Source organism: Corvus kubaryi, unplaced genomic scaffold (genome assembly GCF_017639235.1).
Source record: "Corvus kubaryi isolate FWS band 111438036 unplaced genomic scaffold, C.kubaryi_AGA036_p1.0 37387, whole genome shotgun sequence".
Lineage (NCBI taxonomy): Eukaryota > Metazoa > Chordata > Aves > Passeriformes > Corvidae > Corvus > Corvus kubaryi.
This window is the reverse complement of record NW_024581129.1, coordinates 14,209,686-14,236,390: the sequence shown is the minus strand read 5'-3', so window position 1 is coordinate 14,236,390 and position 26,705 is coordinate 14,209,686. Positions and strand designations below refer to the sequence as shown.

The 26,705-nt window shown below is 58.6% G+C and overlaps 1 protein-coding gene across 4 annotated transcripts in view; it reads right to left on the bottom strand.

Moving 5' to 3' along the window:
• Positions 1–1,890: 1,890 nt before the first annotated feature.
• Positions 1,891–26,705, bottom strand: part of LOC121668839 (mitochondrial Rho GTPase 2) — a 45,450-nt gene continuing 20,635 nt past the window's right edge. The window contains exons 28-58 of one of the 4 annotated variants that reach the window (XM_042037036.1): positions 26,059–26,161; positions 25,327–25,448; positions 24,402–24,561; positions 22,992–23,182; positions 22,575–22,743; positions 21,999–22,110; positions 20,968–21,139; positions 20,232–20,354; positions 19,959–20,145; positions 19,371–19,501; positions 18,262–18,405; positions 17,047–17,166; positions 16,574–16,658; positions 14,824–14,882; positions 13,849–13,930; positions 13,699–13,742; positions 12,536–12,589; positions 12,120–12,172; positions 11,340–11,448; positions 10,797–10,898; positions 10,101–10,199; positions 9,584–9,692; positions 9,194–9,314; positions 8,089–8,173; positions 6,821–6,966; positions 6,640–6,740; positions 6,437–6,567; positions 5,925–6,005; positions 5,621–5,743; positions 5,257–5,459; positions 1,891–3,667 (exon numbers count right to left, since the gene is read on the bottom strand). In XM_042037036.1, the coding sequence (XP_041892970.1) occupies positions 3,550–3,667; positions 5,257–5,459; positions 5,621–5,743; positions 5,925–6,005; positions 6,437–6,567; positions 6,640–6,740; positions 6,821–6,966; positions 8,089–8,173; positions 9,194–9,314; positions 9,584–9,692; positions 10,101–10,199; positions 10,797–10,898; positions 11,340–11,448; positions 12,120–12,172; positions 12,536–12,589; positions 13,699–13,742; positions 13,849–13,930; positions 14,824–14,882; positions 16,574–16,658; positions 17,047–17,166; positions 18,262–18,405; positions 19,371–19,501; positions 19,959–20,145; positions 20,232–20,354; positions 20,968–21,139; positions 21,999–22,110; positions 22,575–22,743; positions 22,992–23,182; positions 24,402–24,561; positions 25,327–25,448; positions 26,059–26,161 (3,639 nt within the window). In that variant the 3' untranslated portion in view covers positions 1,891–3,549. Of the gene's footprint in view, positions 3,668–5,256; positions 5,460–5,620; positions 5,744–5,924; positions 6,006–6,436; positions 6,568–6,639; positions 6,741–6,820; positions 6,967–8,088; positions 8,174–9,193; positions 9,315–9,583; positions 9,693–10,100; positions 10,200–10,796; positions 10,899–11,339; positions 11,449–12,119; positions 12,173–12,535; positions 12,590–13,698; positions 13,743–13,848; positions 13,931–14,823; positions 14,883–15,184; positions 15,259–15,354; positions 15,745–16,573; positions 16,659–17,046; positions 17,167–18,261; positions 18,406–19,370; positions 19,502–19,958; positions 20,146–20,231; positions 20,355–20,967; positions 21,140–21,998; positions 22,111–22,574; positions 22,744–22,991; positions 23,183–24,401; positions 24,562–25,326; positions 25,449–26,058; positions 26,162–26,705 lie in introns of those variants that run through there. The other 3 variants (XM_042037034.1, XM_042037035.1, XM_042037033.1) reach the window with 3 other exon arrangements.

Here is a 26,705-nt window from a genome sequence, read left to right as displayed (position 1 = left end):
GCATCCCGGTACGGCTGCGGGCATCCCGGTATGGGAACCTGCATCCTGGTACAGGTAGCTGCATCCCGGTACGGCTGCGGGCATCCCGGTACGGGAACCTGCATCCCGGTACAGGTATCTGCATCCCGGTACGGCTGCGGGCATCCCGGTATGGGAACCTGCATCCCAGCCCAGCTGTGGGCATCCCAGTACTGGTACCCACATCCCAATATGGTAACTATATCCTGGCATCCCGGTATGGTATCTACATCCCAGTGTTGGTACCCACATCCCAGTACTGGTACTCACATCCTGGCCCAGTGCCTACATCCCAGAACAGTTCTGTGCATCCTGGTGTGGGTACCTGCATCCCTCTAGCCATGTCCCAGCACTGGTACTCACATCCTGGTGTGATCCCTGAATCCCAGGACAGGATCTGCGTCTTGGAATGGGAACTTGTATTTCATTTCCAGTGCTGCATCCCAATACAGGTACACGTATTCCAGTACAAGTACCCACATCCTGGTACACGGTTTTGCACCTGCACCCTGCTACAGGAATCCATATGCTGGTACAGTACCTGCACCCCAGTATGGACACCAGTATCCCAGTATGGACACCAGTACCCCAGTATGGACTCCAGCATCCCAGAATGGACATGGGCATGCCAGCACCAGGCAGCAGCCGAATCCAGCACAGGGGACTGCAAACATTCCCTCCATGCTGACCCCGCACCTACGGCCCAGCACAGCCCAGGTACATCCCCCATGGTACAGGGGACACAGAGCCTTCGCTGCTGTCCCCTGCCCCAGGGTCCCTTGAACTGGCACCTTTATGCGACGTGCCCAGTGTCACCCAGGCCAGGCTCCCCTGGAGCACCAGGCAGGGCAGGGGTGTCCCCAGGACCCATCCCTGGTGCCGTCCTCACTTCCTGGAGCCACGGCTCAGCCGCACTCCCTGCCCAGGGAGCTCTGGGCTTCCCAGCCCTGCCAGGCTCCTTCCCTGGGCACTGTGTGTGGCCGTGGCTGGGGTCCCATGGCCCTGCCACACGTGTCCCCTGCCCCACGCCCGTGTCTGTCCCAGCACAGCGTCCGTGGCTCCGCACACCAGCGCTATTAATACACACCAGGGCACGTGGGCCCGCGGCTCCCATGGGATCCAGCCTGGTTTGGAGTCACCAGGGAGCACCGCGTGTCCCGTCCGCCTTGGAATCTCCTCCTCTGCTCGGCGTGGCAGCACCGGCTGTGTCCCCACCATTCCTGCGCCCTGGCTGGCCCTGTGGGAAGGGTCTCCTCTCCCACCCCACAGCCCAGAGCGATCCCCTCACAGGTGGGAGCAATCCGACCCCATCCAGCCTCAGTGCAGAGGCTCTGGAAAATCCTCTTCTCCGGCTGCGCCCACATTCCCTGTGCCCAGCGCCCGTGGCTGAGGCTGCAGCGACAGAAATAGCTGAGGGAAAAGCTGCCACGGGAAAACAGGAGCAGGGATGGGAGGTGGCACAGCCCCGGGAGCTGCGGGCATGGGGGGAAAAGTGGCTGCAGGGAAGTGGGGAGCTCCAAACCCCACACGGGGATGGGCACAGACATCCACAGCTCCCAGGGCAGCCAAAGCCTCCTGCTTCCCACGGCTCTCGGGCAGAGAACCACGGGATCCACCACCTCTTCCCTGTCTCTCCCCCCTGGCTGGCACTTGTTGCTCAAGGACCCGTGTCCCCAGGCACCAAGGAGCCCTGGCCAGCCCCAAGCGTTTTCCCACCACACCAGGCTTCAGCTCCTACCCTAAATCCCTCAAACAGCGCAGCCCAGGCCCTCGGGGTGGCCCTGCTCCCGCCGCAGCCCACAGAAGCCCCAGGCTTGGTGCAGCCGGGGCACGGACGAGGGTCCTGCTCCCTAGGTGACGCAGGACACGCTGTGCAAGCGCAAGGTGTGTAAAAATTTATTTTGCTGTAGAGAACAAACCTAAAACATTACGGCTCCAGCAGAGGTGGAGCAGGGAGACACCAGGCACGGGCCCAGCTGGCAGAGCCACGCACGGTGGGCACAGAGAGGGACACGAAACACGAGAGAGGTGGCCCCGGCAGTGCCAGGGACCAGAGGCCAGCAGTGAGTGGGTGCCCGACTGCCAGAGCACCTCCAGCACGGGCAGGGACCCCCGGCCGGACAGCGCTGGGGACAGCGGGATGGGGACATCACCCTGGCACTGTCCCAGGCAGAGACACTGGGGCTGCCCAGCAATTTCTCAATCCCCCTCGCTGGCTCCAGGCCACGATAAAACATTTAAACAAAACACAGAAAAAGCAGCTCCAGGTGCCACCTGGGAGCTGCCCCCACAGCTGCCTGCAAAGAGACCGACCCCGAGCGTGCTGGGGAAGGCCAGGCTGGTGGCACCGGCCAGGGGCTGATCCAGGCTGCCCCTGGGAGCACGGGAACCCAGGGATGGGTGCTGGCCTTGCTCTTCGGGACTTGCAGACAGGGATGCTGTGGGGCTTTGGCCCCGAATGGGCGCTAAGTCAGTCCCAGCAGCTGACACCAGCTTGGGTGTGGGCAGGGGACAGGAGATGGGGCAGCAAGGAGCTTCCAGTGGTACCAGGAGATGCAATGCCCAGAGCCTCAGACTCTGAACAGGGTGCCACAGAGGGGACAGCAGGACACGGGGACTCTGGCACAGCGTGGTGCCAGCTCAGTGATGGCACTGCCAGGGAAGGAGTGGGCACACAGTGGACATCCAACGCCCTCCCAGTCCTTACCAGGGCTCCCAGAGCCCTGCAAATACTGGTGACCACGAATACTGGTGGCCAGGGGTGGGGAGCAGACAGGCCACACAGGTGGCAGGAAAGGAGGGCGGATGGACCCAGAGCTCGGCACCTGCAGGACTCACAAGAATTTTGTGTAGGAACAAGACAAGGGAGCTCAGGACAAACCCTGGTTATCACCGTCCCCCCTCAGCCCAGGACAGCAGCTACTGTGTCCCAGCAAGAAGGGCCAGGCCTGACCCCAAAACACTGAGGCTGGGGGGTGTAAGTGCCTGGGCCTCTCTCCCTGGCTGCTTTTCCCAGTGCTGGCTGAGGGAAACCGGGACGAGATGGAGATGTGCCCCAGGGAGCTGGAGCCATGAGCTCATTTGACAGCTCAGCTGCTGCTGGAGCTCCCAGAAGCTCCGGGAGCATTGCCCCCTCCAGAATTGAGGGCACCAGCACAGCCCTCTAGGGAACGGATGTGCCCAGTCCAACAGACACCGAAACACTCATGTTTGAGCTTAAAAACAAGCGTTAAAAAAACTGAACAGAATAAAAGATGAGAGTGATCCTCCAGCTGCTGGTGAGGCAGAGCCCTCCTGGCAGAGCTGCCTGCCCTGTGGCCACGGGGGCCAGGAAGCCACAGGCTGAGGCTGGCCGGTGCCAGGGACTGATCCTGCTGGTGCTGGGAGGTCCAGCTTCACTGGTCCTGCAATCCAGGCTGGGAGCAAAGGAGGATTTCCTACCAGGGGCCAGCTTGAGGCAGGGCCCCTCACCGGGGCGTCGCTGGGGATAGGGAGCTGGTGTCACGGGGGGGACGGGGTGGAGAGTGGCTCTCATTTGTTCTTGGCCAGCAGCCGGTACAGGGTGAAGCCCACCAGCGCCGTCACCGCCGCCCCCAGCGCCACCCGCAGCCAGAAGGACGCGACTCCCAGCTCCACGGCGTTCAGGTGGCTGCAAGGAAACACAGGAGAGGCCGGTGAGTGTGGCTGTCCCAGTGCTCCCACCCCACAGAGGGAGGCTGGGGGTGCCAGGCAGGGGGCAAGCACAGCACTGGGGGGAACAGCCCAGCTGAAGGCGAGGCTCCCAGAGATTCCCCGTCCCTGCGAGCGGAGCGCTCGTCACCCGGCATCACCATCAAGCCAAGGGAGGGCTGTGGGATGGATGTGGCTGTCCCCTTCCCTGCCCTGCAAACAGCTCTCCAACACCTAAATAATTAGGCAGGTATCTGCCTTTCTAGGTCAGGCTGCCTTTCCAAATCCCAGTGCACGGAGAGCCGGGATGCCACGGGGACACCGGTGACAGGGAGCAAAGGGCAGCGAGGGACAGGGCCCGGCGCTGCCCCAGCGTACACATTCCCTTCCCAAACACGTGCTGTCCTGCACTAACTGCTCCTCTCCTCCCTCTCCCTCCATCCATAATTCATTCCCCACTACATCGGGGGAGCACAGCCAATCCCCGGCCCTCCATTACGCTGTTATTTATTTATACCACATACCCTAAGATATATTAAGAATATTTAAATTTTAATACTGCAGAGGGGAGGGGAAAAAGAAAAAAAAAGCGTCAGCTCTAAAAATAAAGTTGTTTATTGAAAAGAAGCTGGAGGGAAAACTACTCACTAGTAATCCCATCCTGCCTTCCAAGGCTCCCACACGTTCTACCCCCGAGGGCTCGGCCCTTGGAGCTGTGCTTGCCCTTCCCAGCCCCGGAGCAGAGCGATTCCACTCACAGGGATCTCCTCCCTTCCCACAGCCCCCCTCACCTCGCACGGCCAGCCTGGTGCTGTCCTACTCTACCCTCAGCCCCTCTGGGGTGCAGCTCCTCCCAAAGGGAGGCTGGGTGACAGAGGTCTCGCTTCACTGACCTCTTTTTCAGTCTGATCCATCTCATCGGGAGAAAATAGCTGCCACCCCCCCCCGAGGGCCTTGGCAAACTAAGCTGGCTACTCCTCTTCAGCGTTTTTTATCTTAGGCTTCAAAAATAAACACTCCTGTGGCAGGATCTATCTACTCAATCTGCCAGAGACACACACACACAGGCAGGAGAAAACCTCCCCCCTCTGTAATTAGAGGAAGAACTGGCTTTTCTGTTTCAATTATTTGTATAAGCAGATCACAGAATCCTGGAATGGTTTGGGTGGAATGGAACCTTCCAGCTCATCTCATTCCATCCCCTGCCCTGGGCAGGGACACCTTCCACTAGCCCAGGCTGCTCCAAGCCCCAATGTCCAGCCTGGCCTTGGACACTGCCAGGGATCCAGGGGCAGCCCCAGCTGCTCTGGGCACCCTGTGCCAGGGCCTCCTCACCCTCCCAGGGAACAATTCCTTCCCAGTATCCCATCTAATCCTGTCCTCCCTTAGCTTAAGGCCATCCCCCCTTGTACTGCCACTGCATGCCCTAGATGACACCAGAATCACTTGATGACACCAAAAGCTGCAGAGAAACCAAAGCAAAAGCAATGTGGCAGAGGCAGGGGTGGGACACAGCCCCCTCCCCAGGCTGTGCCCCCAGCAGAGCCCCTCCAGGGGAAGGATACTAACGGGAAGGTGGCAGCAGTGGCCAGTTTGGTGTAGACAGCAGTGCTGGGCGGTCCCTGGCTGTGGCAGGAGAAGAGGAAGGGTGGAGGGAGGCAGTGCTTGTAGCAGAACTCAGCTGGGAAGAGCCCTGGCTGCTGGCTGGCTTCTGGCAGGTCTGTCTTGGAGGCCACGAACACACAGGGGATCTGGCTGTCCAGGTAGTGCTGCTGCAGAGACAGAGAAACCCCAGCGAGGGTTACAGACCAACCCCTGGGAGATGCGGGGCTGCCACAAAGGCTGATGTCCCCCATGCCCTTGGTGAAGTCAAACAGGACCCCTGTGGTCCCCCAGGACCCCTGTGAAGTCCCCCAGGGTGGCTGCCAGCTACCTTATAGATGCTGGCACAGTAGCTGAAGGATTTGGGGTCGCTCAGGCTGTAGATGAAGCAGGCGACGTCGCAGGCTGCGTCCGATGGCTTCGTGAACGCCGTGTCAGTGCTGACCTCGTGCAGCTGGAGCAGAGGGGACACGGTGTGTGCCACAGCAGTGTCCCAGGGGGTCAGCTGCTCCTCACAGCAGCACATGGACTGTGCCAGCACAGCCACAGCCCAGCCCCGTGTGCTGGGACATGGGGACACAGCCCGGCCCTGCTAAGGCCAGACACAGCACGATTCCCTGCTCTCCCAGACTTACTATGAGGTACTTCTCCTGGCCATTGACCTGCACTGTGTTGATGGTGTAGAGGGATGGCTGTCCTGGGTTCTCCCTCTGGGCCTGTCACCAAGGAAAACACGGTCTCAGGCAGCGGAGACAGGAGCAGTGCTGGGGGAGGGACAGTGTCTCACACCACCCTGAGCCCCTGTGGTCTGACAGCTGCCAGAAGGGCAGCCAGGGCCTGTCATGAGATGTGGGGCTGTTCCTAATAGGCAGGGGAAGTCAGCATCACCGTGGTCAGACTGGGAAAGGCACAGCCCCTCCGGACCCTCGGGACAAGCAGAGGGAGCAGGCCCACTGCCTCAGCCAGGATTAGGGACACCAAAGCCACCAGCATGGAGGGGGTGTGAAGCACGGGCAGGGAGAGCATCACACAGGGAGGCCTGGCCACGGGCAGGAAGGTGCCAGGGAGGGACAGATCACTCCAGGAGCCCCGGCTGTGCCTCCTGCTCTGCCCTGGGAGCGTGGCCGGCCAGGGAGCAGCCACTCACCGCCAGGCTCCTGCCGAGGAAGGCCTGCAGGAAGGCGGACTTGCCTGCGCCCCGCACTCCCAGCACCTTGCACAGGAACACGTTCCTCTGGGTCTGCCCTTTCTCCAGGTCAATCCTCTTCTCCCGGGTCACTGGCAGGAGAGAGGGTGGGTGAGAGCCAGGAGAGACCCCAGCTGAGACAGAAGGGGAGGGCATGGCTGTACCTGTGAGGGCTTGGGTCTGGGAGTCCTGCTCCGAGAGGATGGGGTAGCCCAAGTAGCCCAGGCACTCCAGGCAGCGCCGTACGTCCAGGTAAGCCATGAGCCTGGGGAGACAGAGTACGCCAGGAAGGTCAGCAAGGGCTCAGTGATGTGACCAAGGGCCAGGGAGAGGGACTGAGCTTACGTCCACTGGCAGAGGAATCCATGCAGGGAAAGCAGGCCTTTATCAGTGGTGCATACCGTGTTGTAGAGCTCGGGGCCCCAGGGCACGCAGGGGAACACGCTGAAGAAGTTCTGCAGCTCTGTGTGCGACAGGGCTCCGTCCTGGTCCTGCCAAAACACACCGAGTCACCAGGGCAGGCAGGACCCAGCCCGTGCCCAGAGGGGGCCCTGCCACACCGGCCACCTCCCTGCTGTGACACGTCACAGGGACGCTGCCCATGGCAGGAATCGATGGCAGCGAGGCCGGAGCTGGGCGAGCTCACAGAGCCTGTGCCTCGGGGCCTGCCAGCACTGCACAACAGCAAACACACTTTGGGATTGCAGCTGCAACCAGGCAGGACACGTCCACACCCACCCCACAGCCCTGAGCTGCTGTTCCTGGCATTCCTGGAACCAGCTGTCCCACAGCAGCCTGCATCAGTCCAGCCTGGCCCTCCACAGGCCAACTCTGCAGTTCCAGGCTGCTGCACCTGAAGGGGACCTGCTGGCACCTGGGCACCCAGGGATGAGCATCCATTCAGTGCTGCCACTCCCCCTGGCCACAGAGCTGATCTGGGCACACAGGGATGTGTGGCCACTCCGTGCTGCCATTCCCTGTGGCCACAGAGCTGATCTGGGCACAAAGGGATGTGTGGCCACTCCGTGCTGCCATTCCTGAGCCACTCCCCTGTTGTCACAGAGCTGCCATACCCCAGATGCACATCAACATCTCAATAGCCAGTCCGAGCAGGTGCACGCAGATCCAACACATCCCCTTCTTCCACTCTCCAAGAGCCTGAGTTTGGCACAAATGTGTTGCTTTCTCTCCCTCTCTCCGGCCTGGCAGCCCTCCACCAGGCTGGCAGATGCTGGTGCTTGGTCCATGGCTGCTGGCCAGCAGCTGTGCCCGCTTCCCTGCCTGCCTCCCTGCCCGCTGCAGCCAGCAACTACAACGGCCATGCCAGCTTGATGCCAACTCAGACCCAGTCCCTGAAGGTCCAAACTGACCTTTGGTCAAGAGTAGTGACCACAACCCCACATCCCTGATAGGCCACCAGACTACCTACAGCTCACTGTGGCCACTTCCTGCTCCTAAAGCCTCCAAAGAGGGAACACTGTGGCAGAGGGAAGCCCTTCCCTGGTGCTCTGTGGGCTCCCTGGCACAGAGGGGTGGTTAGGGGAGCACCTGTGCTCAGGTGTGCGGGCCCAGCAGGGCATCCCCTCCCCTGGAGCCCCTGCAGTGCTGCCCACCTTGTCGTGCTTCTCAAAGAGCCTCTGCAGGAACTGGTATCCCAAGTGGTTGAGCTCCGTGGAGCAGCTGGGGGGCACGCGGAACCTGTCGGGAAAATCATGGAATGATTTCTGTTGGAAAAGCCCTCTTTGATCATTGAGTCCAACTGTTCCAGCACTGCCAAGGCCACCACTGACCCATGTCCCACGTGCCACACCCACATGGCTTTAAATCCCTCCACGGATGGTGACCCCAGCACTGCCCTGGGCAGCTGTGCCAGTGCCTGACCACCCTTCCCATGAAGGAATTTCCCAAATATCCAATCTAAACCTCACTTTTATCTTTCATATCCTATTCTCCAGCTCAGAACTCAAATGGGCCTCCTCAAGCCCTGAACGAAGGGCAGTGTGTGAGCACATCTCACCCAGAGGACACAGCTCCCTCCCTGCTCAAGGTCAGCTGTTGCCTCCCAGCCTGGCTATTCCTTGACACAGCCCCCTTATTTTGGGGAGAATCCCCTGAGGATGCAGTGGCCTTTCCTTGGCACATCCCAAGCAGCCAAAGAGATGCTGTGCCCTCACTCTGCCTCATGCCCAGGGCTTCAGCAGGGCACAGCAGTGTCCCGGGGTGCCATCCACCAGCACGTCCCTGTCACCTCCCTGCAGCCTGCTCTCTGGGAACAGAAGGAGGCAGCTCCCAAGCCAAACACTTCCACTGCTGCCAGCTCCCCATCTCCAGAGTGGCAGGGAGCAGAGAAGAGACAGCAGCTGCACAATCAGCCGCGAGGGCTGTGCTGACAGCTCACTGCTCCCGACAGAGCCACTCTGCCTCGCTCAGCCAGGGACAGAGCAGCCTCCAAGAACCCCTTGCTGATGCCAAGGGAAGTCTGGGATTTCATTCCCCACCTTCCTGTCTGCCTAAACCAGCAGCCCCAAGGCCTGTTGATCTTGTCCCCAACCCCAAGCATCAGCTCCTGCCCGAGGGGAAGGTGAGGACTGCGAAGCTGACCCTGACCTAAGGGCCCACAGCAGCTCCCGGGGTGCAGGAAGGATCCAGCCAAGGTGCTGGGGATCCTGAGCCATGCACCACGGGAGTGTGACCCCCTGGCCAGCCCTGGACACACACTGTGGGTACAGGTAGTCATCTGTCAGCTCCAGCTCATCGTCGTAGCCGAAGCGGCGCAGGATGGTCCAGGTGGTCTCGTGCCGGCCCCTCTGGATGAAGAGGGTGTTGAGGAAGAGGAAGCCTGCAGGAGAGATCAGGGGGCTCAGCCACAGTGGAGTCAATTCAGGCTCAGGGATCCACTCCTCAGAGCCATGCTTCCCCTGGGAAACAGACTGCTGGGACAGAGAGATCTAATAGGCACAGCAGGCTTGTTTTAACGAGGGACTAATTAGGCTTGGAATAAGAGCCAGGAGGCTCAGGCCAAGGACAGGGCCCTGTGGGATGTGCTGAAGGAGGTGGGTCCCCCCCATGCCCTGGGAAGGAGCAGGGAGCCCTCGTGCTGCTCCTCACCGTTCAAGGTGAGGCCGTTGTCCTGCACCCCGTCCGTCGTGTTCTTCCACACAACCATCTTCACATCCTCCAGGGCCTGGGGAGCCAGGGGGTTCCCAAAACAGGACTTCTGCCTCCCGAGAGAATGAAGGCCATTGTCAGCAAAGCACTTAGAGAGCACAACCCTGCCTTGCCAGGCTCCCTCTCCCGTGGACGGAGTGGGGTTTCAGGGAGGGAAAATCCACCCAGCTCAGGGATTTCTGCCTTAGGCCCTGACCAAACCCCTGTTCTCCAGCATCCCAGTAATTTAGGACTCTCAGCATCTCCAGAGCCTCCTGGTCTTCCCATGGCAGAGCAAACTTGGCCCAAGCTTAGGCAGATGGAACCCCACATGCTCAGAGATGCGCCCTACAGTGCTTTAGCTGTGCCACAGAGGTGCTGAACAGGAACGGGATGGCTGTGCCAGGAGAGGGGCAGCTTCCCTGCTGCAAAGGGAATGCCAGGCACTGGGAACACCTCAGCTCTGCAGCCACCCTACCTGGAAGTAGTTGAGTTCATCATCACTGAGGATCTGGTTGTTGTCCTGGTCCGAGAGGTTGAAGATCCGGGTCAGAGCTCGAGCACAGGCGGGTTTGAGCTGCAAGGACCAACCACGGTGACAATGACAGGGAACCAGCCACAGCCTGGCCCTTCCTCCCTGCAGCCCCACACACAGAGGGTTCCCTTCCTGCACTTCTAGGCCAGTACCACAACCACCCTGGAGGTGGGAACCATGGAATCGTTAAGGTTGGAAAACCCCTCCAAGATCTGAGTCCAGCTGTTCCCCCAGCACTGCCAAGGCCACCACTACCCGTGTCCCCAAGTGCCACATCCACAGAGCTTTTAAGTCCTTCCAGGAATGGTGACCCCACCGCTCCACCTGTGCCCGTGCCTGACTACCCTTAATGTGAAGAGATTTTTCCTAACATCCGATCTGAAGTCAGAAAGGACAATCCATGGGGAATTTTTCTCCCAGACCCTTCCCTCCACAACCAGCACAGAGCCTGGAGCATGAGGGCTTCTGCCCCAACACACCCAGCTCCTTGCAGGTCTCTGTGTGCCCAGCTGGCTGTACTGAGCACAGAAGATGGGCACTGTCCCCTGGCCGGTCTGTGTCAGCCCAAACTCTTCACCCTCATTCCAAAAGCTCCACCCAGAGCAGTGTGACAGGAGGGAAACTCCTCCAGGAGCCCACCTGCTTCTCCTCCGGGTCGTAGAGCGGGGCAGTGGGGTGCAGCACGGCTTTCTGGGCGTAGTAGAAGAGCTCAGAGATGTTCTTAAGGTTCTTGGCAGAGCACTGGGGAGTCAGAGGAAGAGACAGCCCCGATAACAAGGGCAGGAGGAGGATGATACAATCTCCCTGAGCCAGACTAGCTGTGCCTCAAAGCACAGAGCAACTTTTGTCCACCATGAGGAAAAATCAAAAGGGAAAATCTCCCGGGTTTTGCTCTGGCTTTGCTGTGCCCATTCCGCAGCCCCAGAGCCAACAGGGCGTGTGTGGAGCTCCAACAGCAGTTCCAGCTAGAGAGCCACAGAGGGCAGACACAGAAAGCTGCTCCCTGCAAGGGGCACAGGACAGAAAGCCCGAAGCACAGGCCCTCAAGCCCTGGGCACAGGGACTTGTGCAGAGCAACATCATCAGGGCAGCTCTCCATGAGCACAGAGGCTCCCTGACTCCCTCCAGACCAGTATTCCAACCCCTCAGGGAGGCTCTGCACGCCCCCTCCAGCTCCCTCACCTCCACGCAGGTCTCAATCTCCGAGAACTGGTTCATGATGGGCAGGATGACCTCCATGGAGCTGCCCACCTGCAGGTCAGACTTGTTTCCCACTAAAATAATGGGGATTCTAGGAAAGACACAGAGCTCAAGTGAGGTCACCCCTCTCTTGGTCCCAGCACTGTCCCAGCCTTTGGTGCTCCCATGGGCAGGCCAGGGAGGCCCCAACTGTCCTCTGCAAGGTCCAGAGCAGCTTTCCTGCTTCCCACAGCTGGGAGCATCCATCTGGAGAAGCAGACTGCCCGATCCTGCTTATGCTTTCACCCAGCAACAATATGTTCAGGAGCCTTTAATCCAGCACAGCAGCCTTCTGCCCAAGTGATCCACACACAGCCTGAAGCTCCTGTGCTCCCAGATTCCCCTGGCAGCCTGCCCTCCCTGTCTATCTGAGACGAGATCAAGGGGGGGAGAAGGATCTTCCCTCAGTGACCCCCTGCCTCAGCTGGATCTCTGGCAGAGAAAAGTCCCCATGTCCTTCTGCTCTAGGTGATCTGGCCACAAACCACTATCCTGGAATGGTTTGGGTTGGGAGGAACCTTAAAGTTCATCTTGTCCCACCCCCTGCCATGGGCAGGGACACCTCCATCACACCAGGGCTCCAAGTCCCATCCAACCCAGCCTGGATCAACACACAAAGCTGGTTTGCTCTCAGTACCCTCAGAAGGAGGTGAGGGTGGTGGGCATCCCCCAGCCCCCAGAATCCCCCAAATCTGCACCCACAGATCACACTCCACATGGTACCTGGATCCCTTTTCAAGTCCCCCGTTCACCATGGGGATCCACTTTGTGCGAATCTGGAAGGTGAGCAGAGGGAAAGGGCTGTCAGCACAGCCTGGGGAGGGACAGGCAGCCCCAAGGCAGGCAGGAGCAGGGCCCTGCAGCCATCTGCTCCCTGCCATTCCCTCACACCAGCAGGCAGAGCAGGCCCAGGGGCGCTGGATGCCAGCACCAGGATGCAACAAGCCTGTTGTCCTGTTGTGAGGGAGCAAGCTTGGGCACGGCTCAACCTCTGCTTGCAGGGCTCTCAGACCCAAAATCCCTCACAGGGCTGGGGGCCAGCAGTACGTGCCTGCACCACAGGGCAGCACAGAAAGCCCAGCACTGGGAACCCTCTGTGGCCCTGCTGCCGGAGCGGGGCCACGGTGGGGACCCATTACCTTGTCAATCGTGGCCTCCTTGGTGACATCGTACACCACGCAGACCACGTTGGCCTGCAAGAGAAGCACGAGGAGGTGGTGAAGGGGGTCCCTGCCACACTTGTGGCAGCCGGGAATGGCAGCAGGGAATGCCGGCTGAGCAGCCAGGGAAAGGCAGCGGCCGAGCGCACGTGAGCGCAGACACGTACACAGCCCCCGACTGGGCCACCCTCAGCACGAGCCCACAAGCTGCCGGGAGCAGCTCCTCTGCCTCAGGAGCTGCTGCTCCCATGCCCACCAGCCCAGATCCCCCCCCACACCACCCGTGTCCCGGCCCTCCTCCCCTCCTGACCCCGTGCAGACAGGGCCGGCACTGAGGCTTTATAGGAAGCAGACAGGAGGGATCACTGGTCCTTTCAGGAGAGAGTTTAATGCTAATCCCGAGGACACACAAGGGTTTAGGCAGGATTTCCTGGAGCCATTTAAAGCCTCTGTGTACGCCTGCTGTCTGGGTGGAGGGAGCAGGACCCCCGTGCCCACCTCCTCGGCCGTTAGCCACCAGGGTTGGGAGATTAAATAGCTTTGCTCACGTGAGAGAGATGGTTTTATTATCTATAATTAAAAGGTCCTCATGTGTGCAGAGTCAAGGCTAATCCCAGGGCAAAGAGCAGCTGGGTCCACCCCAGCCAGACAACTTAATTATTCCTCCACGGCTGCTCTGAGGGCTCCCTCATCCCTCCCTGCCCAGCGCTCGCCAGGGGCTCCAGCTCCCAAATTAACTCCTCTGTGCCACTGCTTCATCAGGCAGCCAGAGGGATCTAATGCAGGGAGCAGGGCTCTTGCCCAAACCCAGCAACTGCTTCTCCCTCTTCTGAGTCCACGGGGACCATCCCAAGGCTGAGAGCACAACATCTGCTCCGCAGCCTCCTCCGCCTCCCATGGGCAGCGAGCTGCCCCCCGCCGCTCTCCTTCTGGAGGCTCCCCGGAGGGCTTGGACAAGCCACACACAACAGCTTACAAGACAGAGCAGGATTAAACAAGCCTCTAAACAAACCAAGAGCATTAATCCGTGGATAACCAACTGTCTGTGCCTCTCTGGGTGGCTAATGGGGAGGGGAGGGGAGCAGCCACGTGTCCCTCGGGGACTGCAACCTCCTGTCCCCATCCCGGCCAGCCCTGCTCACCTTGGCGATCTCCTCCTGCAGCTCCTCCTCCGTCTGCTCCGACTCTAGAAGGGGAATGAAGGCATCACCACCTGCCCAGGCAGGGGCACCCCTTCCCAATCCCCTCAGGCAGGCAGGGAAGGGGAGAAGCCAGACAGGACAGGGCCCTACCTGAGTAGTCCACTATGTGCGTGGGGACCTTCTCAGGGGTGACATCGGCCGGGATCGTGATCTCCTCTGCCCGGGGGGGCACCTGCAAAGCCAGCACAGCCCGTCCAGCCACAGGCAGCCAGGACAGGTGACAAGGGACTTCAGATCCCAACGTGGCCACTGCCAGGGCGGGATGAGCTGTGGATCACGGATCACTCTTGGCCCACCAGGCTGCAGCACGCCCTGCACTCCAGCCCTCGCATAGGCAGTGTCCCCGAGGTGAAACTTCCACCTGCCTCCCTCAACCAAAGCTCCTGATCCCGCTGGAGATAAGCCCTGGGCACTCCCTGGTTCCCTGGGCTCCTCTGGGAACAGCACCGAGCTGATTGTCTGGGCTGGAAGCAGGGAAGGGATGCAGGGCTGGTCTCCCTGAACCCCTGAGCTGATGCTGCCCAGCACACCATGGGCAGTGGGAGAAACATCTGATGGCACAGGGAAAATGTGCCTGGACAGACTGATCTCATTTCCCTATCCAAACCGCTGGGACAGCAGGCTGTCAAGGGGCACAGGCAGGCTGGAGGCTGCTGCTCACAGCTGGCCTGGCTCGGAGCACCAAACCCATCAGGGAATGTGGCCCAGCCCCTTCCAAGGGCTCTGTGGTGGTGCCAGCCCTGCTGTGCCGGTGACAGAGACCCCCAGCAGCAGCAAGTGGGGCCCTGGGAGGTACCAACACCCTCCTCAGGGCAGAGAGAGCCGCAAGTCAGGATCAGCTCCCAAGTCGGGACCAGAGCACAAACTGAGGAAAACACCACCTCAGCTGGAGCTCCGTGTGGTCCTCACTGACCTCACCTGAACCAGCTGTGCGGCTGTCACAGCCCCAGGAGCTGTGAGCACCTCCCAGACACCCCCATCTCCAGCCGGGGACACTGGGGACAGAGCTGTCCCACCCAGCGAGGGGGCCCGCGGTCGGGGTGTGCGCGCCCCCTCCCCACTCACCTCTTCAGGAAACTCCTCTCCCACCAGAGCCATGATCAGGGACGTCTTCCCCACCTGGGCTAGGAAATAAAGGGAGGACGTTGACAATGGCACGGGCACGGCAGAGCTTGAGGGGGACAGCGGCAGGCGGGAGTCACGACCGGAGCCGGGGCTGGTGACAATGACACCCACGGGGCTCGGGGCCACGGGCGGGCCTGGTGGCTCCCCTGGTCCTGCCAGCGACGGGGGTCCCACCTGGGCCCCCGTCCGCCCTCGCCCCGCTCTTGCAGGAGAACCCTCTCCCCCGGGGCCCCCCGTGCCCCCTGCCCCTTCCCGGGCTGGAGGATGCTCTCCCGGCCCCGTGCCCCCCGTGCCCCCTCACCCTCCCCGAGCAGGAGGATCCGCACGTCCCGTTTCATGGCGGCGGCGCCGCCGCCTCCCCGGCCCCCCCGTCCCCCCCCACTTCCGGCCGCACCACCGAGCGGCGGCGCAGAGCGGCGCAGGGCAGCGCGGCGCCCCCTAGCGGGGCAAGCACACCCAGACCTCCAGGGCTCGTCTTTCGATGGTTTATTAACGAAAACAAAACGTTTAACGACAACAAACGGCGAACGGGGCCGTGAAACACATTCCAGGGCCGGGCGGGGCCGCAGGCGGGCCAGCCGCCGCCGCCGCCAACCCCTGCAGCCGTGGGGGCGGTGGTTTGGGCCTGGGCGGGGCCGGAGCCGGGGCCTCTCCCGGAGCTGGCCCCGCTGGAGAAGCGTCGCTGGTCCGGGGCCCGCCGGGCTCAGGCGCCCGTGAGCTCCCACACGAGGACGGCGCTGTGGGAGGCCGTGAGGAGGCGGCGGCCGGAGGGCGCGAAGCGACAGAGGTGCACGGTGTCGTCATGGCCGGCGTAGTCCTGCGGGTCCCCGGCCGGGCAGGGCTGCAGCCGCAGCAGCCGGTCTGCGGAGAGGAGTGGCTCAGGGCCGGCAGGCTCTGACTGACCTCCATCACCCTCCAGACCCGCTCCTCGGGGCTTGTCCCTAACACAACCACCCGTCCCTGTCACTCACAGCCCTTCTCCATCTCTAGTCCCTGCCAGAAGCACCGCTCCTGGTCACCCCCTGCCCCCTTTTCATGTCTTGTTCTAGCCAGAAACACCATTCCCAGTCACCCTCCGACCATCTCCATGTCATTTCCCAGGCAGGAGCACCATTCCCAGTCACCTCCAAGCCCAATCCCTGTTTTGTCCCTGCCAGAACCACCATTCCCCCTCACCCTCAGACTCTCTCCATGTCTTTTCCCAGCCAGAAGCCCTGTTTCCAGTCACCCCAGCCCCTCTCCATGTCTTTTCCCTGCCAGAAGCACCATTCCCAGTCACTCCCCAGGCTCTCTCCCCGCTGCTGAGCTGCAAGTTGTGTCACTGAGCTGAGTGACACAGGACAGGCAGATCCACACTGCTGCAGGAGTGAGGTGCCCTTGCTCGAGCAGGGTCCTGCCTGTCCCCATGCTGTGGGAAGGTCCGTGCTGCCTCAGAGGCTGCAGCTCACACAGCCACAGAGATGGAGACAGCCCAGAACCCCGGGAATTCACTCCAGTGACAAACCCTGCCCATGGACAAGCAGGATTGAGCTCACACATCTCATTTCTGACCCAGCAGTCTCCTGGAGGTTTCTCCTTGCCCTGGACTGTAGCTCCCAGGTTTAAGGACACATGTCTTGTTATGAGGAATAAGGACATTTGTTTCCCCTCTGGCAGAAGAAGGAGGGGCCCAGGCACCCCCAGCACTCACCACCGAAGCCGATGGCCATGAAAGGTGCGGCTGGGGACAGGCTGAGGGACGTGGCAAAGGCTGGCAGCGAGATCTTCCTGAGCACCTGCAGCCCAGCAAGAGAAACACCGACAGCTCAGAGGGGGAAGGCAGCGCCCAGAGCTGGGCAGCCGAAGCCCTAAGGAAGGTAATGGGGAGGCTGAGGGTGCTCAGCTCAGAGAGCTGCCCCAGGCATCCAGGAGACAATGGGGAGAGTGTTAATGCTCCTGGAAGCAGCCGCCTTCCCCTCCAGTGGGATCAGGGACTGGCTGCCTGCCTGGATGCAGCCTGAGGCAGGGGCAGGGCTCTGCTGCTCACCTGGGCCAGACTCCAGAGTTTCCAAGATGAAAATCTGTTCCCTGAGCAGCTGCCTGAGCCCACCCCACCGCCGTGACTGAGGGTAACACACAGGGCAGCACTGCCAGCCCCCACTGCCTGTGGCAGGGGACAGGTACCTGTTTCTTCCTGAGGCTGTAGAACAAAGCTTCCTCCTGCATCCCAAAGCCAACGTAGACCAGGACACCGTGTTCCCAGGGGCAGAACGCAGCCAGGCTGGGTGGGAGGCTGTCGAGACCCTGGTGGGGGAAACCAAAGGCAACAAAACTGAGGCTGGATTCTCTTATTTCAACCAATGAGAGCTAAAAGGAGAGCAGAGGGAGATACCAGGGCTGTGAGTGTTTGACCAGTGTGACATTAGTATGGTGGAGGCTGCTTCCTCCCTCTTGCATTCCCATCTCAGACAGGCTCAGGGAAAGCAAGGAACAACCACATCCTGCCATGGAAACCTGAAGCAAATAGTTTAGTGTTGTAGGAGCAGGTCACATGTGGGTCTAACGGGTTGAATTCCCACTGAGATACTATTGCTGCATGGGCTTGAAGCTGGGAATTGGTTATGGATCAGTTTAGCACAAGAAAACAGGGCCCAGAAGGCAGATCTTGAGTAGTGCGTGCAAGATCAAACCTTCACGCTGTAGGGAGAGCTGTGGTGAATTTCTTTCCAGAAGAAATCCATCTTTTTGGAAATAAACAGAAGAAATATTGACAGAACCCAGCTGCTGTATGGAGGCAGGCTGAGGCACTGCCTCTTGCCCCCCAAAACCACCCAGCTCCCTTCTGCCTGCCAATGTCACCAGGACCAGGGACCATCTCCATCCTCTCCAACACAGATCCTCCTGCTTTTCTAGCAGGTGTTCTGCTGCCCAAACCTTACCCCTGGGCTGGAGCCAGAGGCTTCTGCCAAGCAGCAGGGACACACAGGGCTGAGTACTTGGCTCTGGGAAGCCTCCACCACTCTCCTGGCTCGGAATATTCACGCTCCTCGGAAGTGTCAGAATTAGCAGCACGCTCATAATTAGCTCTCCCCTCCTGCACACCGTGCTCACTGCTTCCTGGGCTCTGCTTTGCTGGCACAGGGCTGTCAGCTCTTTGCAGGTGCAGTTTAGGGCTCCTCATGCTTAAAAGTCAGTGCTCCAGGGCAGTCTGGCACTGCTACAGTCTCTTTGCACACCCAAGAAGGTGCATTGACAAGGTACTCTGTGAACAGGACTAGCAGAGATGCCTTTCCTAAGCACACCCTCACTCTCTCCGAGCCCTGTGCCTCCCTCCTCCATCTCTGCTCGTGTCCAGCCTCATACCAGGAGCAGGCAGGGTCTGGCAGGTGCCACGCTCACCTCGGGGCCAGCAGGAGCTGGGAAGCTGAGCCAGTCGAGGAGCTCACACTTGTCCTGGAGCCAGTCGGAGCCCCAGACACTGACCCGGCGGTCGGAGCTGGTGGCCAGCCAGAGCTCCCCTCCTTCCACCCCGAAGTCGTGGTACTGTGGAGCACAAACACGACCCTGTCACTCTGGGGGCACAGAGGCTTTGAAGGAAGGGGACAGTGAAGAGTGGGACAGGAGCTCATGGGAACATGGGGCTTGTGCTTAGGGGATCAAAGCCAGGATTAACCTCTGTTTGTGGCTGCCCCTGGATCCCTGGAAGTGTCCAAAGCCAGGCTGGATGGGGCTTGGAGCAACCTAGGATAGTGGGAGGTGTCCCTGCCCATTGCAGGGGGCTGGAAATTGATGATTTTTAAGGTCACTTCCAACCCAAACCCTGCTCTGAATGACACAGTTCCCTTCCCTGGGAACCCCTCTGGATCTGCACATCTCCTGGGGGAGTTGTTTCCAATACCATGTGCCCCCTAAAAACGTCCTCCACCTAGAATCAAGAAGGATTTCCTCAGTCTTAAATTACCAGGAAACACATCCTTGCAGTGTGGATGATCTTAAAGCCTGAGATCTTAGGGAAAATAATTCTCATTTCTGCTGTGCAAAGGAAAAAACCTCTCCACAAAGAGGAGGACAAAGGAGGTCCTGAAACAAACCCTCCCACTGCTGCACAGCCAAGTCTTCCCAGCTCCACAGAAGAATGGTACAGGCTGCCAAAGAGCCTTTCTGGGGGGCACAGGGGCTGTAAGCTCATAGCCTGGGTTGCTCCCGAGGGGTGCTGCTCTCCAAGAGCCTGTGGCACCAGTTCATGTGCCACCTGTGTACAACAGGGTGTCAACAACTGCCACCAAAGGTCCCCCTGCAGGCACAGCCTCACTCGGGCTGCACCTGCAACACATGGAGCTTTATTCCACTGAATATATCCCTGGAAAAACTGATCAGAAGTTGCTGGAGGGGAGGAGGAAGATTTCCAAAGAGGCAAAGCAAGGGACACCAAAGCACACTTGCTGACCATGCTGCCTGCCAGAGCTGTGCAGTGACACATGGGGACTGTGCTGCTCCTGAGGTCTCACCTGCTTCCTGGTGCACTGGAGAACGGTGATGGGGGAGCCCTTGTGGTCAGCCAGGACATGGATGGTCATTCCAGTGCGAGGGCTGCTGACAGCCACTATGCCATCCTTGCCCCCTGATAAGATCATTTCCCCTGTTGGCAGGGGAGAGAAAAGAATGGGACACTTCTTGTAGGAGGAGAAAAAGGCTGGAGGAGAAAGGTCCAAGATTATGGGATACCAGTGTCCTGAAACAATGTGAAAGGCTGGCAACATCCCAGTCAAGGGCTGGGTATGATGAGATGTCTCAGAGACACCCTTTAAAGCTCCACACTGAAGAAGAGCCACAGCAGATCATAAACCAAAGGTGTTTGTTGTACCCAAAGCCCTTGGCTATCCCAGAGCCAATGCACTCCCGTGTCCCACCCACCACGTGCTCAGCTGGCAGAGGCACCAGAGATCACTGAGACAAGTTCTGTTGCTCTCCCTGGCCCCGGGGTTTTGGGCAGGTGGCCAGGACACAGAGCAGCTGGAGGTCAGGGTAAACTCAGGCAGCACCAAGCCACATTCCCCGAGGCCACATGTCCCCAGTGCCACCTCAGGCAGCCTCACCATCGGTGGAGTAGGCGATTGCTGTCAGTGCAGCAGTGTGGGGGTGCATTTTCAGCTCCATCTCTGTCCTGGAAACGCTGAACACACGGACAGTGCCATCGCTGTACCCTGCCACCACGTGCTGGCTCTCGACGGCACAAGGCCACAGCCCAACGGGACGAGGCTTCCAGGCCAGGCATTGGCAGCTCTGCAAGGAAATTGGCAGAGAGCTGGTGACACAGGGGACACTTGCCTGTGCCAAGAGGAAGGGATTGATGTGCCACAAACACTTACCTGGTTGAGCACCTGGAACTGCACCACCAGCTCCATGCTGCCCAGAGCCCAGATCCTCACGCTGCCGTCCTCCCCGCATGTGGCACAGTGACTCTCGTCGGGACTAAAGCACACCTCGGTCACCTGCTCCAGGGAAAAGGCAGAAAACCAGGGCTCTGTGGGTGCCACAGCCCAGAGCACACCAGCTCCCCTGCCCCTTCATCTCCCAGGATTCTGCTCATGGGAGACTCCAGATGAGATGGAGCATAAAGGAAGGTACAGTGCTTTTGTTTTGGGTTAACAAGATGAGACAAAATAGCCTCAAGTTGCACCAGGGAAGATTTAGATTGAATATTAGGAAGAATTTCTTCACAGAAAAGGTTGTAAAGCACTGGCACAGGCTGCCCAGGGCAGCAGTGGAATCAGCATACCCAAGAGTGATCAAAAAAATGTGTGGATGTGGCACTTGGGGACATGGTTTAATGGTGAATGTGGTGGTGGTGCTGGGTTGGCACTTGGACTTGATGATCTTAAAGGTCTTTTCCAACCTTACCAATCATGGGAAACAATAAACCCAATCCCAACAGCAGGACCAGGCACTGTGCACAGTAAACCTAACCCCAAAGGTAGGACCAGGCAAGGTGCGCTGCGAGTTGCTATAAAACACCTTCTCTCCTACCATGTGAACCTTTTTTTCTGTAGCAGAACGATACCCTGAAGCAACAGCAACATTCCAAGCGGGCCCAGCCCTTCTGACCTTGTTCTTGTGGCCGCTGATGAGCCGGATGCTGGTGCTCTCCACCCAGTTGATGTACCACAGGGTCCCTGCCGTGGTGCCCACAATGCCCATCTCCAGGGAGTCGTCAAAGGCTGCGCTCACAATCGTCCCATCCAGGGTGATCTCGTGCTCCAGCAGGACCGAGCCAGACCTGGAGGAAGGCAGGGTGGGAGAAGGACTGGCTCAGACATTGGAACAGCCACTCTGCCTGCTTTAAATCCAACTTTCTAGTGAACCCAGTTCAATGAGGGGCTCCTGTCCATGGAACAGTGACTGGGAGAGCTGGGAGTGTTGATCCTGGGAGACCTCAGAGCCCCTTCCAGAGCCTAAAGGGGCTCCAGGAGAGCTGCAGATGGACTGGGGACAAGGGATGGAGAGACAGGACACAGGGAATGGCTTCCCACTGCCAGAGGGCAGGGATGGATGGGATATTGGGAAGGAATTGTTCCCTGGGAGGGTGGGGAGGCCCTGGCACAGGGTGCCCAGAGCAGCTGTGGCTGCCCCTGGATCCCTGAAAGTGTCCAAGGTCAGGCTGGACATTGGGGCTTGGAGCAGCCTGGGACAGTGGAAGGTGTCCCTGCCCATGGCAGGGAGGGTTGGAATGGGATGGGCTTGAAGTTTCCTTCCCACCCAAACCACTCCACAATTCTGTGATTTGCACTTCAGCCATCTTTTTACAAGAAAGAAAGAAAATAGAGGATGCAATAGCATGAGAGAAGAAACAAAGGCAATGTATTTTCCCTAAATCTCCTACAGGAATTCCTACAAACCCCTGACACAAACTTCAGGCACGATCAACACCCACTTCCACTATTAAGAGGATTCAGCTACCTGTGGCAAAAATTCAGTCAAAAGATCCAGACAGAAAGAACCAGCAGTCACTGGATGGAGAGGAAAAGCTAAGGATGAGGAGCAGCAGGAGCAGCGTGGTTGCACGTGGTGTCTGTCTGTGAAAACCACCTCTCAGACAGGTCCTGGGGGCTCCCAGGTGAGGGGCCACGAGCTCCTACCTGGTATCGGGCCCTTTCAGCCTCAGCTCCTGCACGGTGGCCACGGACCACAGGCGGATGCGCTTCGTGTTGCTGCCGCTCACTAGCCGCTTGTGCCGACATACCAGCACACCTGGGGATGAAGGGCACCTGTCAGTGTCCATTTCTCCCAGCCATCATTCCAAGGGTGCTCCTGGCAGCCATTTGGGCAGGAAAGTGGGAGGGTTCTACAGCCCAACACTGTTTGACAGACTAGAGGTCTGGAGGTGCTTTGGCACAGGCTGTCCAGAGCAGTGGTGGAGTCACCATCCCTGAAAGATTCAAGAAGCTTGTGGATGTGGTGCTCAGCAACATGGTTTAATGGTGGTCCTGATAATCTTAGAGACCTTTTCCAACCTTAATGATTCTATGATTCAATAAACCCCCCAGGAAATGCAGGACCCTGAGGAAAACCAGGTCACAGATCCATTGCCACCCCACAGATCTTGCATCCCACACAGCAAACTGGTTTTCCAAGCACAGCTGAAATGGGAAGTCTGCAAGCTCATGGCTTCTTTCCCAACTGGTTCCCCATTACAGCCGTGATGCTGCACCCACCGATCTCGCCCTCATCAGCCTCCCACGTCATGAAGCAGGAATTGGTCTCTGTGTCCCACACACAGATCTGGCCTGAGTTGGTCCCACTGTAAAGGAGAGCGTCAGCACCGTAACAGAGAGACGTCAACTCCACCAGCCCCAGCACGTCCGGGGCAGGGGCTTGATGAACCTGCCAAAGCACAAAAACCAGGAATGCCAAAGGGAATGAACGTGCTTAGATGCATCAGGAGAAAAAAACCATCCTCCTCCCCTCAATTCCTGCAGTTAATGCCTCAAATACAACCAAAAGCTGCTTGTGCACAGTCAACATCACTTCACTGAGAGAAATCATCAGCTCTCACAGAGCCCTCACCAGGAGCTTGGAAAATAAGTCAGAGATGCTGAAAATAAATCTCAAAATGTAAAAAGAAGGTTTACCTTGAGTCTGACAGCAGCTCCCTGCTGCTCCAACAGCCAGAACATCACAGCTCCCCTCCCCACACAGGCCAGGTCTTGGTGAGAGACTGGGCTAAAAGCCACGTCGTGGAGAGGCTCCAAGACACGAGTGGACAGCATGAGCTCATAGGTGTGGGTGCTCCACAGAGCCATGGTCTGGTCACTGTAGTCCCCTAGGGAGAATGGGAAAGACAGGAGGAAGAATTCTGCTGCCTCAGGATGCTCACAAGCATCCACACAGCACACACACACCAGCTGTGTCACTCCCTCATCCAGCTTTTGGGAGATGACTGTCCCAAACACCATTCCAGGCATGGGCACAACTCCTTTGGTGCTCAGCACAAGCTGCATGACATGACAGATGCTTGTCCAAGTTAAAGACAGACAGAACTGGCCCAGTACTTCACACTGGAGGTTGTAGCAAACCTGTCCTGGCAGCAGAGTCATTTGGAGCAGCCAGGGCTGGGATTGCAACAGGCAGAGCAGTTTTCCTGCTGTTTCTCCATCCTCAGGAGTTGCTGCACACCTTGGGGAATGCCCCACACAAACCTTCCAGTGGCACTGGGCACTCAGGGCTGACACTGTCTTAACAAAGAACAGGATGGCACCTTTGCCAAGGTCCCAGCTGAGGTGGGAGCTGACCTCAATGGAAGCCACCACAGCTGGGTGGGAGCAGTGGTATTGGCCTCAGTGATGGCACAAGCTCCCGGTGATTCCCAAGCTTCCAGAGAGCTCAGGAGGACAGTGCTCTCCTGCTGCCTTTCCCAGGCTCCACAAGCTCTGTGGAGACTTTCAGCTTTTCCCTCCCCTGCAGCCCAGACCGGAGCTGGAGGAGGAGAGCTCCTCTCCCACACTGCTCCCTGAAGAGCACACTGCTGCCTTTCTCTCCAGCAAAGCCTGCTTTCCTTTCCACAGGCAGCCTCACCAGCCTGGAGCGAGCGTATTGCCTGCCCCACAGGTCCCCTCTCATGCAAAACAAGAGCTTCCTAATTGCATGTTGTCCTTTAAATGTCCCCTGCCTGGACAAAACAGACAGCTTGAGCATCCATCCTGTGCTGGCATGGCTGCCTGGCAGGAGGCTCACAGTTGGGAGCCTGGCTACTTCTGTCCAAGTCCATCTAGGCAGCAATAACAAGTCCAGAAGAAGGCTTTTCCCTTTGCATAGTAACCATAAACCATTTCCAGGGGGTTTAAGAAACACCAGTGAGTCAGGAGGAGAAAGCTGTAACTGCTGCATTCCCTGCTGTCCCAAGGATACCATGGAACAGCTTCTTACCCACGAGCCTGCTGCACATCTGGCAGGTGTTTGGTGCTCACAGCACCCTCCTGCCATCAGCTGTCTGCTCTGGGGTGCACCCCTGCACACACAGCTGCTGGTACAGGCATGCTCACCTATGGTGACAAGGAATCTGTCATCCCAGGAGAAGGCCATTGCTTGGACTTGTGTCTCATGGTGGAAGAGCTCTGCTGTGCAGGCCCCATCCTGGGTGCTCCAGATGCAGATCTGACAGTGGGAGTCTCCATCCTTCTTCCCTGAGGCAGAGGCAAGAACCTAACAGAACAATGTGTAAGTAATTAGAGAACACTCATTAGTCTTAATGGGTTTTTCAGTCCCACATTAAAGCGATGTGGTTGGCAAATGGAGAATGCTGTGAGAAACAACCATTCAGCCGATGGCAGGAGGGAAAGGCAGCATCACCCAGAGAAGGAGAGTGGCCTTTACAGAATCACAGACTCGTGGAGGCTGGAAAAGATCTCCAAGATCATCCAGTCCAACCTGTGACTGACCCCCACCTTGTCACCCAGCCCAGAGCACTGAGTGCCACATCCAGTCCCTCCTCGGACACCTTCAGGGATAGGGACTTCACCACTCCTGTACAGCCCCTTCCAAAGCCTGACCACCCTTCCCATGGAGAAATTCTTCCTGATGTCCAACCTGAGCCTCCCCTGGCCCAGCCTGAGGCCGTTCCCTCTCCTCCTGTCCCTGTTCCCTGGCAGCAGAGCCCGACCCCCCCGGCTGCCCCCTCCTGTCAGGGACTTGTGCAGAGCCACAAGGTCCCCCCTGAGCCTCCTTTGCTCCAGGCTGAGCCCCTTTCCCAGCTCCTCATTAGACTTGTGCTCCAGCCCCTTCCCTGGCTCCACTCTCTTCTCTGGACATTCTCCAGCGCACACCGAGCCAGCACAACAGATAGCTGACTCCAAAACAATTTCCACAGCCTCCAGGCAGAAGGAGGAACAGACAAATGGGATTTTAGGCTGTGGCATTCCAAAGTGACAGGGACAAGCCCTGGCCTGGGGCAGCAGCAGCCTCTCCTACCTGGGCATCGTGGCTGAGGGCGAGTGTGGAGATCTCCTCGGCATGGCCCAGCCAGTGGTTCTGGGACCCCGAGTGCAGGTCTTCAACCACGATGACGCAGCCACAGGAGTAGGCGAAGAAGCCTGGCAGAAGAGGGGGAGGAGAGGGGATGTTTTCATGGAAAGGCTGCACATACAGCCCCCACCACAGCTCACGTGGAAAGTTCTATGATTCATTAATACGTAAAAGCTGACTCTTTGACGCAGCTCAGCAGCAGCAGGTTGGGAGCGGGGTGAAATCTCACTTTCCCTAACCTGAGTAAAGCAGGGCTGCTGGGCATCATTCCAGCTGGAGAAAGGAGGCAGGATGGGCTTTGTGAGCTTCCCTCCTGCTCTGTCCTCTCAACACCTGGAGCCCAAGTCTGCCCCACCAACTAAAGATTGCCAACAGCAAAGAGCTACTGGATTTCACCAACACAAAGAACCCCTGTGTTCACGCAAAGATCCCAAACCAAGATCATAACTTCACTCAGTACACACCCCTAGAATCACAGAATAGAATCACACATGGGTTGGGTTGAAGGGACCTTAAAGCTCATCTCATCCCACCCCCTGCCATGGGCAAGGACACCTTCCACTGTCCCAGGGTGTTCCAAGCCTCATCCAACCCGGCCTTGGACACTTCCAGGGATCCAGGGGCAGCCACAGCTGCTCTGGCAGCACATCCCACCACTCCAGAGCATTCCCAGTGTACCTGTATCTGGGTTCCACACCATATTCCCTCTGCCATTCCCATTGTAGCCGATCACTGCTTTCAGCTTCAGGGCCTCACTGCCTGCTGGAGGAGATGAGAAACTCTGCAAGAGAAACAGATGCTGGCTTAAAATAAGCTCTGGAAGAATGGTCTGGTCAGGTGCATCAACACCCACAGAGGAAAAAGTGAGTGTCCTCAAACACACATCCCACACAGATCCATGCCAATACTCACACAATTCCATAACGGAAGGGACTAACAATATTCCATAACAAAAGAGATGCTGCCCCAGCATAGCCAGGCACAGATGCTTTCAGATGGGGCACAAAACAGGCTGGCAGCAAGTGCCCAGCTAAGGAGCAGCTGCTAATCCCGCTGGGAAAGAGTTCCCATGGGCTTGGCTGACTTGGGATGCAGATATTTCAGTAAGAAGAGAACTGGGGGGAAAATGCTGCCAGGTGGAGGGACAGAGCAGAGGATTGGGGGTGAAATCTGGATGTAGCTGTTCTCCCAGCACTAGCAGCAGAGCTTAGGGAAAGGCCAAGTGAAGTTTCTGTTTTATTCCTGCTGTGTTTGTTAACAGAGCAGGAGCTGTGCCGTGTCTCTCCTCACTACGCTCCATGGATTTGCCTTCCCCAGCCTGCTCT